This window comes from Poecilia mexicana, unplaced genomic scaffold (assembly GCF_051168715.1).
Source record: "Poecilia mexicana isolate PSO_F unplaced genomic scaffold, ASM5116871v1 scaffold_14, whole genome shotgun sequence".
Taxonomy (NCBI): Eukaryota; Metazoa; Chordata; class Actinopteri; order Cyprinodontiformes; family Poeciliidae; genus Poecilia; species Poecilia mexicana.
The window spans coordinates 6316535-6328251 of NW_028263383.1; the positions used below are offsets into that span (position 1 = coordinate 6316535).

An 11717-nucleotide genomic window follows, 5' to 3' on the forward strand; every position below is an offset into this window, starting at 1 on the left:
TGCCATTTTTTTGGATGAGTAAAAAGTTCAATTTTGATCTTATTTGTCCACATTTTTTTCTGAATCCACAACATAACTTATGACAGACTGCAAATGGGACTTTCTGGCAATCTGTCAACAATGCTTTTCATACCACCAATAGCCATAGCTACACTTATTAATATGTGTTGTTATAAGTGTAAAACTAATGTTTATTATGACTTATATCAACAAAATAAAGATACTTCTAAAAAGCTTCTCTTTGCTTTCTGATTGCAGAAAATTAGTGATTCCAACTACTTAAAGCTGGAGAAGGTCTAAAGTGCAAAAAAAAAAAAAATGCCACACTTCTCTGGTTTTTATAATAAGAAGACCCAAGGCTACATCCAGCTACAGTTGCATGGCCCGGCTGTCAGCACACTTTGAAGAAACAACCCTGTTAAGTCAGTCTCGTGAAATTGCCTACAAACTCCTCATCAGCATCCTGTCATCGTGGTGCAAAAGATGTGAAGCCTGGACTCAAAGGCCACAAGAAATGGTGGTAGCATAATTGCACCTATCGTGCTAACGGGAAGAAATGAAAAGACTTTATCGGCTTATTGTTAAGTTTCAAAACAGACTTTTGTCAGATGAGTCAGAGCACATCAGCAATTGTCAGTCTTTAACATTTTTTCAGAGCAGTTACCTGAGAATGTGGATGAAGGGCTTCATTGAATCTAATTTCTAACAATTTGTCCTGTTAATTAAGTCGTTTTCAACTTTTGAATGTTTCCTCTCTTTCGCGAACTCCTGATGATGAATAGCACAGAAGAAAAGGTAATGAGTGCCCCATCTCACAACTATTCAATAAACTAAGACAGCTTTAAACCCACCAGTGAAATTACAAGGGACTGTCCCTGACCCTGGCTGCAGCTTGAAGAAAGTGCTTCCTAAAGCAAAGATCAATGAGGACCATGACTTTCCTTCATTGTCTTTGAAAACAGAGCTCTTAATTATTTTGACAACAAAGAGTTTTCATTTTCAGGAATTTACAACATGCCAAGCTACTTGTATGTGTATCACATATAAAACCATAAGTATAGGGGGTTAGTGGAGAAAGCAGACCAAACTAGAGTCACACAGTACCTTGAACTTGCAACTTCGTAAAAAGAATTAGAAAGAATTTTACAATAATTGGTTGTAAATCTTTTACATTGCTGAGCAGGATTTTTGGTCCACCATTCTTTGCGGAATACTTTTAATTCAGCTGCTCTGGAGGGTTTCGAGCATGAAGGGCCTATTTAAGGTCATGCCTCGATATTGTTGAACCCCAGGCTTTGACTAAAGTGTGTTTGAGCTTAAGATCGATGGCCAGCCTATTTCCGTTTAGTATTTTCTGATAAAAAGCTTAAGTCAAGAACAAGAACAAAGTTCTTTCTGGTCGGTTTCATTAATTATGACAGCTGATTCAGGCCCTGCAGCAGGACAGCAGCCCTACACCACACTACAATCACCATGCCCATTTTAAATGTCAGCATGATGGTCATTTTAGAAGCCCTGCTAGCTATATGTCAGAATTAATGAGACACTCAACCTCCAAAAACTTTCACTTTTGTCTTGCCATTTTTTGAAAATCAAGAGATATTTTGTCAAAAGTGAAATGAGCCTTTTGTTCTTTTCAGTCATCAGTGGTTCTCGCCTTGAAACTTTCCCATGGAGCCATTTTTGCACAGTTTCTTTCTTATAGAATCATGAATAATGACCTAACCTGAGCCAAGTGTGGCCTGCAGCCTTTCAGCTATTGTTCTGGATTGTATTTATTTATTTATTTATTTATTTATTTATTTTATTTTAATTTTTACAGCATCCTGGGTGAGATATCGATGCACTATCAGATTAATTTTTAAATGCCAGCCACAGCTAGGACTGCCCCATGTTTGTCCATGTTGTGGACAATGGCTCTCGTTGTGGTTCACAAGAATCCCAAAGCCTTTAAAGAAATATTAGCAACCATTCGAGGACTGATAGATGACAATGATTTAGTTTTTAATCCGTTGTAGAATTTCTTTAGATCAGTGTATTATTTCATTTAATTTTATTCAGATAATGTATTTTGATCACTGTTTGGAACTTGTGCACAATATTTTTGCATATAGAGTAAAATAATTTTGCTGGTACTTTTACAGGTCATCCCCTGTTGTTTTTGATGTAAACCCTGTGAAGTTTGAGTTGAGTTGAATTTGATCTTGGTCTTCTGGGATGAGTTAGGAGGAGCTAGAGCTACTTTGCAACCAAAGGATCCCATTAGGATGCTTCCCAGGTGCCTATATTTATAGGTTTTCTGTGCACGTCCCATTAGAAGGAAATACAGGAAGTATCTAAAACTCATTGAAGGAACTATATGTATATTCTTGCCCGGCAACATCTAGAAATCTCCATAATGTCCAGGAGAGAGTTGGTATGTAGAGGAATGTCCAGGTGTCCATCCTGAAGCTTCATGACTCAATTTCAGATGGGTGGAAAAAATCAGACAGGTGCAAGAATGCGTAGGATATTCAGGTTTAACTATATTTTACTCTTTTCAATTAGAAACTTCCATAAGCTTTGGGTTGTCTAGATAATGTATTGCATATCTCCAGAAAATGTCCCAACTTTGTAAAACTATAATTCTGCTTTGGTAAAGAATAAAAAATATATTTAAAATGCAAACTTTTTGACTCCTTGCATTATTTGTTGGGTCAGCAGTGTGGGCGTGTCATTGGGGGTGGGGGGTGGTTGGGTGATCAATTAATAATACAAAGAATCCATTTCTAAATTCATGTAAATTGTAGTATCACTGGTCAGGATACAGCATTAAAGTAATTAAAGCAGTGGCTTACAGAAATATGTACAGTACAGAGAGATGGATGGGTGTTTTGTCTGCCTCCAGTTAAAATAAAACACATCAAACAAAAAAGGCAGAGCCAATCGATCCATTCAACATAAGATGAAGATGTTTGGCTCTGTTTGTAAGCACGCATAACCTCACCTCATCCATCTTCTACTTCAGTATTTAATGACAAATAATTAGGTATGACATGAGTTCATTTGTCATCCCCTTCTTGTGGAACAGCTTGGTCTGTACTGTGGTCTGTAACGGCTGCAGTTACCTCTAAAAGGGAGGACTTTTATGCCCAACAAATGAATTAATGTAGCTCAGCGTACTAAAAGCTTCCATTCAACTCCAAAATAATGAGAAATAATTTGCCACAAGAGCACACAAGCACCTGGCATAAAATACATTGCAAATGGATGTTAAAAGTTTCCGAGGACTCGGAGGACTCAAAAAATAGCTTTTAGCACGTGTCTGTGATTTGCAGGTGGGATATATTTGCATAAAATTCACACACAGCGAAGATGGACAAAGGTGGCAGAAAAAATGGCTAAATTGTACATGATTGTTATTCCCTAGAAGTTAGTGATTTTTTATTTCTCTTTTGGTTTTAAAGTTTAACATTCATGTGTAACAATGATTTATGTATCTGGGGTATTACAAAATAAAATATGCTATTTGAGAATTCCAGATTGTTCTACACCTAATATTTTTAAACCATGTCTTGACGTTAATTATATGAAATAATTTATAATTTATTTTGTCATCTATTTTTACTGAGGGGCTGGTATTACAGTTAAATAAAAAACAACAACAAAAAGAAATTGCTGCACGATACTTTTGACGTACTGCATGCTCCGTATTCTATTTTCATTAAAAAAGAGCGAGAGCAGAAAAGTAATTTCTCCTTGATGTGTTACTCACATTGATCAGGTTCTGAGTACAGATGCAAGAATTACATTTAAATGTTAGAAGTCCTATTTTCTTACCCATTACTATGTAACCTCATCACTGATTGTACGTTTATCCACTTATCTCCTGAGGCTACTACGCCTGTGCCTGTGCATGGAAATCACAAAATTAACGGAGTGGTTCCCGACTTTCATTTGCATATTGGGTGATATCTGGCAACCAAACTATTAACATCAGCGCCTCGCTGAAGAAGCAAGGCAGATTGCTCTGGTTAGGTAGCAACAGGGAAGTAGTAAATATATCTGAGAAAAAAAAAGACAATGGTTTTTACTTTGGTGTTCAAAGAAAGCAAAAAATACTCCTCAAAATGTAGAAAACAATTAGAAAGAATGAGAGACTTAAATGGAAAGAAATGTGATAATTACAGTGACCCAGGGGATCAGGAAATACTGTTTACTATTTTTATAGCCTCTAGTCTTTCATTTGAATCAGGTCTTAAGTGGATGCTCATTATCGACATTTATGCCAGGAAATGTTAATCTTTTTTGGTTGTTGTTGTTTTGTTTTTTTTATCTCTGTTCCTTTTTTCTTTCTGTAAATCACTTTATAGTCTGCTGTATATGAATTGTGCTATACAAATAAGCTTGCTTTGCATTGCCTGGTGAGATATAAATATAAAATACATGTTCAGTCAGCACTGTAGAGTTTAGACAGATTGAGAACATATTAAAATTCAAGGCACTTTTTTCCTATTGCTACTTGAAAAAGCAACGGGAAAAAGAAATGCAGTGGTTTTATAATATAAAGCTTTTTTGTATATTTGTGAAAGTAACAATATTTTCAAAATCACCTTGCAAGTTAGGTTTGCAGGTTGTGGGAGTGATCGTGATGATGTATATTTTGTGAGGCCAGCTGGCAGCAGGATTTAAAAGTAAAGAGTAAAAAAAGATGACACATGGTTTCCATTAAACATGATCGCTGCACTGCGTTGTCTACCATTGTCATTTTGAGGATAATGCTATAGTAACACATCCAGTTCAGATATTATGCATTCCCAACGCCACACTTCTTCTTATACCAGCTTTATCTTCCTCTGGGGATCACTGAGAATGACATTTTCAAAAGAAAACTACCTGATTTCAATTTCTGGTTGTTGGTTTGTTGGTGCATCTCTTATTCAAAATAGAAATGGCTTCAATTTGCTGTTTCCTCTGAACTCTTGCTGCAAATCACTAGTGATGTCCCATCTTGCAGAGCATTAAACACAAATAAATAAGGGCATTTCAATATTTAAGAATACCATAAATTGTAGTAAAATCTCTTTGGGTAATTTCACGTCTTTTGAGTATCTTGGAATTGAGGTAAAAGGCCACAAACGAACTTTGACACTAACTTTATACAAAACTCCAACATATGTGGAAAATTTCTTTACTGACTTGAATGAACTTCTATCTCTTATATTGCATTGATTATGATTGTTTAATAATTGCCGGTGATTTCAACATTCATGTTGACAACCCCCAAGATCGAGGGGCAAAAAAGCTCTGTAATATATTGGAGAGTTTTGGTTTAACACAACATGTCAAACAAGCAACACACACTCATGGACACACACTGGATCTGTTTATCAGTAAGGGTGTGAATATTTCCAATGTTTCTGTAACTGATGTCGCCCTGTCGGATCACTTTGCAGTTATCTTTGAATGTTCTTTATCTGTTAACCCACTTGGACAAAAAGCTACCATCACAAAGCTTACTTTCACAGAAAACACAGCAGAAACATTTAATCAAATCTACTTTTCTTCCTCGTCCTTAAGCTATAATAACGTAGATAAGTTGATAGATGATTTTCAGTGCAAACTTTCAGATATCATTGATTACATTGTCCCCATTAAAGTGAAGGTTGTGTCTGGTAGGAATGTGCTAAAACTTTCTCCAGCTGAACGGACACAAAACTGAAGTTATTATCTTTGGACCTAAAGAGGAGCGAACTACAATCAACGCACAGCTTCAGTTATTACGACTGAAAACCAGCGATCAGGCCCGAAACCTGGGAGTAGTGATGGACTCTGACCTGAACCTTCAGAGCCACATTAAGACAGTCACAAAGTCGGCCTTCTATCACCTGAAGAACATCTCCAGGATTAGAGGACTAATGTCTCAGCACGATCTAGAGAAACTCATCCATGCGTTTATCTTTAGCCGCATTGATTACTGCAACAGCGTCTTCACAGGTCTGACTAATAAATCAATCAAACAGCTGCAGCTGATCCAGAACTCTGCTGCTCGCGTTCTCACTAAAACCAGGAAGATGGAGCACATAACACCAGTTTTAAAGTCCCTACACTGGCTCCCTGTAGCTCAGAGAATAGACTTTAAAATACTGTTGTTAGTTTATAAATCACTGAACGGTTTAGCACCACAATACATTAAAGATCTGTTATCACTGTACCAACCATCTAGACCCTTCAGATCTTCTGGTTCTGGTCTGCTCTGCATCCCCAGAACCAGAACCAAACGAGGAGAAGCAGCATTCAGCTTCTATGCACCACAAATCTGGAACAAGCTTCCAGAAAACTGTAAAACAGCTGAAACACTGGGTGCCTTTAAATTTCAACTTAAAACCCACCTGTTTAGAGTTGCTTATGGCTAAATTAGTATTAGAGTGTGGGTTTTGATGTCTTCGATGTTTTTAATGTTTTTATCTTTAGCTTTTATCTATTTATTAATTTCTTTTTATTTCTTTTTCTCACTGTTTACGTTTTAATGATATAAAGACCCTGGAAAAAGTCCCAGTTAAACGACGTTTAACTGAAGTCCTAAAAGGGGTGCGGGTTTTAATGTTTTATCTGTTTCAAAATCTCTTTCTCTTTCTCACTGTTTATGCGATGTCACATGCTGTTTTTATTTTAATTATGTAAAGCACTTTGAAATGCCTTGCTGCTGAAATGTGCCATACAAATAAAATTTGATTGATTGATTGATTGATTTGAGCAATTTTGTTGCATACCATAGCTCTCTTTTTATAAGGTAAGGATTGCTATCAGTACAATGAATGACCTCATTACTGAGGGAGGCAACAATGAAATAAAACTCTGTACACATCCTGCACCGAAATTTGCAAAGTATTGCAAAATGCAATAACTGGCTACCTAAAAGCTCACCAAAATTTCTTGAGAAAAAATTAAGTAAAATAGCAGGTAGTTTTTGTTGTGTGTATATACAGTATATATCCATGTAGCAACTTTTGCTGCTTACTGATTCTGTTGAAAACAATGCGTCCACAGAAGCTCTGCAGTTCTACAAATCCTCATATGCAAACAAACATACTGACTGTGTTATGCAAATGTGTTGGAGTTGGAAACTTCTAGACTTGTGTTGCTCAAAGGGTCTGAGCTGAATAGCTGAAGCTGAACGGATTGCTCCAGAACAGCCCTGAATATTAATATGAGACCCAGAGCTAAACCCCACACCGTAAATCCTCTGCAAGTGCAGCTGGACATTGCCACAAATTCACAAATACTGTTCATGCCAAAAAGAGATCTAACACAGCAAGATCACATGGTATCAACTTCTTTTCTTCCAGATGTCCTCAGATGTTCAAAACTGGTATTGATTTATGTGTTCATAGTAAAAATTGTCTTATGTCTTGCTCAAATTCACAGAGTTATGACTTGATCAAACTAAAATGCATAATCTTCTGACCATCCATAAATACTGAAAATGGGTAGCCCCAACTTAAAAAAAGCATTAAAATTTCTGCTACATTTTTGTCAACATGATCCTAATCCATACTTCTCAATTGAGATTTCTTGTAGCATTGAGATTATGGTACTTTTATGAAAGTATTACAATATCACATTTTATAAATGTAAAGTATTTTCATTTTGGAAGTTGATTTTGTACAGATGGAACAAAGAGCTGCTTATAGGCTTTTAACTAGTAAAACCAAGAGAGAGAATGTTTCTCCAGTTTCGGCTTTATGTTGATTCTCTTTATATCTATCTACATGTATGATGACAGTGGGATTGAGAATTATCACAGGCGTACTGAAGTAATAAAATATAAGTAGTGAACAGTAATCTTAGTTTCAGCTGCTTGTGTAGCAAGAAGTTTAGTGATTTTCTGATGGCATAAATGTTCAAACTGAATATTTTAGGGCAATGTAAAAAAAAAAGTGTTAAAACATGATGAAAGAATAAAGTTGAAGGAAGTAGTAGTTCTTACTTTGATTGTTTGAGAATCCCTCCTTTCATTCCACCATTCGTCCCCTAATATATTCCAATCTATTTCATTAATATCAAATTGTGTTTAGAAATGAACTTAACAATTCCCAGTTCAAGCTTCTCCAATGGGGATATTCTGAAGCGATACACATTTCTAACAAAACACAGAAGACAGCCTTTCCTTTATCACTGAATTGAGATGGTTAAATGGGATCATAATTTCAGTGTAAACTTGCTTGAGGGAGAAACTGGCATTGCTTTTCTCCATCCATTTTTTGTGTTGACCCGAGTCCCTACAGCCCTGGAATTGGCCATACTAACCAATTCCAAAAATGCCATTGGAAAACAACTTTATTTACCACATCAGTGGGACTCTCTTGTAATCACTTTTGAAATATTTGCTTATGTGTAAAACTGCAAATAGGCTTCCTTAAACCTGCACCCTTAAGCGGTTTAAATTTATTCGTGCACCTCATATCTCCACGTGTTTTAATCTACATCATTGATTTATGTTGACATCGTGGAACAGGAAACTCAGTCTCGCAGGCTACGGCACACAAACATCTGAAACTGAGATTGTTTCAGTTCACTGGTGATGGAACGAGATGCTGAACAGCATCGCAAACTATTTCTTATGGTAAATATGAAAACTCGGACACACTTGTAATCGTGTTTCTGATTCTCTCCTGTGCGTAAACAGGTGTTGCGCTTACCAATTCTGAGGACTTGTGCTGAAGCCAAACAGAGCTCTGCCGCGACGACAATGTAACAGAAGAGTCTCTTTCGGTGCTCCATGGTTTTCCAAGCAAACTCTCTGGGAGTTTTGGGACCATGACAGACCAAAAGGGTTTCTGTCCAACCGAGGACACCACGGATGGGTCACCGCGACGCACGGTAAGTTTTATCCCCAAACCGATACGCTGCGCATCACTCCATCCACAGCTGAAGGTACGGTGAAAAAAAAAATTACATTGATACGCTTTCTTTCACAAATAAGACTTTTTAAAATTTAAAGTCTCATTTTCAAAATATAGAAAAAAGACCAAGCAGCAAGGGTGACAAAACAAATCCACCGGACTGTGCGCATCCAAGAGGTGCCAGCTTCAAAGAAACGCCAGAGTGGATGTGTGAAACTCAAGGAAGTTAAATGTCCGGTTCGATTCATCAAAATAAAACACACGGAAGCAGGAACTCAACTTCTTTTACTGCCAAGTTTATTTTAAACTATTCTAAATTAGGATATAGAAATTGTGATGGTAGAAACAAGTCAGATTCATCATCTTTTACTGAGTTACACTCTAGAGTAAAACTCTCGATCATTAATTTGTAAACTTGATCTAATAAATGATTATTCCCCAGGTAAAATTAACTCCCAAAACTTGAAATAAGCAGCTTTTACTCTGAAGGTACGCGGTGACTGATGGTGTTTACCCATCCCCGTGTGGAGGAGTTTGGCTGCAGTCCTTTGGATTAAATAGCAGAAGGATTGGCAGCGATTCTGTTTGCACCGGTGCTGATGAGAGACGAATAATCTTAAAGTTGCAGGGCAAATGTCAGATAATCTCCCTCTCCCTCTTTCTCTCTACAGACTATGAAGTTTTTCACCCTTCTTTCTTTATCATCTAGGAGAACAAGGTGCCCATTTTATTTCTACTCTACTATATGGCGTCAGATTGTTTAGAAACAATAAAATATCGATTTGTGCTGGTATGACATTTAACTACCTTTAAATTGAAAACCTTTTGTTAAGTATTTTTCAATTTTGCGACATTTGAAAAAGCCAAACACTCAGCACTCAAATAAAACTCTCATCAAGTCAGACTTGACATTTCAGCACGTCTGTGAAATCTTTGACAAAAAACTCCTGGGAAAAACAGCCTTTAGGCAAATTTAATTTACTTAGAAAAAGTGACCATACGAATACTAATTGGAATTTCCTCAGAATGTTTTCAGTTGAAAACAAGTCATTAGTTTAGATATTGAAACAAATCTAATCAGGTAATCAAGCAGCCCAATATTGGTTTGAACTATTTATTCATAAAGAAGGGGGAGAACAGAAACCATGTATGTCTGTCTGTCTGTCTGTCTGTATGTATGTATGTATGTATGTATGTATGTATGTATATTTCTGCTAAAGCGGTTGAAATCTAATGATCTTGATACAATCTTGATTTTCTTTAGGATTTCTTAAAACCAGCTCAATAATATGAGCAGGTTTCATGTTTTGAAACCTGTATGACAAAAAATCAGCTGATTTGATATATTCAAATTTAAGATCTTAGATTCATTTGAGGACAGGACAAGCAGTGTGTGACAAACATTCAAACAATGAACAGCAACAACAATGTACACGTTTACCTGATATTTATTTCAGTGTGAATCCTTTTACTGGAATATTAATTTATCTTTATTTACCCCCACAGACCCACAACATTCATGTTGGGTTAAGTGAAATTGCCCTTCGGAGTGAATTTGAGTGTAAATGCCTGTCTGTCCCGTGTGTCTCTGTGTTGTCGTCTGATGAACTGGTGACCTGTCAGTGGCATTCACCCTCTCTCACCTTATAACTGCTTTAGATATCCCCTGGCGGCCCAGCAAGAACAAGTGTGTAGAGACTATTGATATATGGATGCATTGTGTAGTATTTATAGTCATATTCAATAAATTAGAATATGCATCAGATGAGGCTCATTTGTAAGATTAAATATACCTTTGGAAATAACATCCTTTAAGCAGATATGTTTCATTGAGCACATATTTCTGTTACTAAAAATGTTTTTAGTAGGTCTGATGTAATACTTTAATTTTAAATGTTTTCATTACCTGTAGAAATAAAAGCTTTCAAACCTCTATCCCTGTGAAATTAATCTGTTTCACTCATGGGTTTCCAGTAATGTTCAAATTAATTGAATGGGTCTGCATCTGTGTTTTTTTGCATTTAATCTTTACCTAAATCATATTTTATGCCATTTGAAAAGACAATAATGTTTATTGTATAATCTAAATACAAATTTCTTTGCAGAGCAAATTGTTTTGTTGAAATGTACATTTTTCTGAATTGTCAGAAAAAAACTAGTGCCTGTTTATTTTATTCAATACTTTGTAAGCACGGTGGCAAAAACATTTTGGTTATTAAACATACAATCTGGTGGCTTTTCTTCACAGTATAGCAGGATATTAAAATTTACGAGCAAAGAGTCAAGCCCATCCAGAAAACAACCTCAAAATAAAGCAAAACATTTTTTTGTATGACTTGGGTTGATTACATCACAAAGACACAATAATCAAGCTGTTAGGAGAATCAGTAAAGAGAACACAAGTAAACACTCTGGGGGTGACTTGATTATTTGATTAAAAACCACAAAGAGAAAAAATCCAAATATCCAAAAGAAGTCAGAGTTAATTTTTGCTTTAAATAATGTCACCAGATTCATGTTTGAGGAATCTGTTTTTAGAATAGATTTTGTGAACAAGTAACATAAAATAGAAAACTTTTCAGCAATACCTGCAGTGACGTTTTTTTAGTGATCAATTTGTCTTAATCATTTAGAATGTGTTGTAATATGTTGTGAAAACCTTTAGAGGTGCTTTCATTCAGAATGCACTTTTGCATTTTTATTATGCTCATGTAATATTCTAATCTTTAATGAGTTTTCATTAGTTGTCAGTAGAAAATCAAGAACACAAAGTCTTTAAAACTTTTAATGCTTTTTTTTTCACTATGGAGAAAAAAAAGTCCAAACAGCCAA

The 11717-nt window shown here is 36.0% G+C and overlaps 1 protein-coding gene across 1 annotated transcript in view; it reads right to left on the reverse strand.

Annotated features, from left to right (window-relative positions):
- The window catches only part of grik1a (glutamate receptor, ionotropic, kainate 1a), a 30654-nt gene extending 21767 nt beyond the window's left edge, over positions 1 to 8887 (reverse strand). The window contains exon 1 of the mRNA XM_014980673.2: positions 8682 to 8887. Within this exon, the coding sequence (XP_014836159.1) occupies positions 8682 to 8763 (82 nt within the window). The 5' untranslated portion in view covers positions 8764 to 8887. The remainder of the gene's footprint in view (positions 1 to 8681) is intronic.
- Positions 8888 to 11717: the final 2830 nt, after the last annotated feature.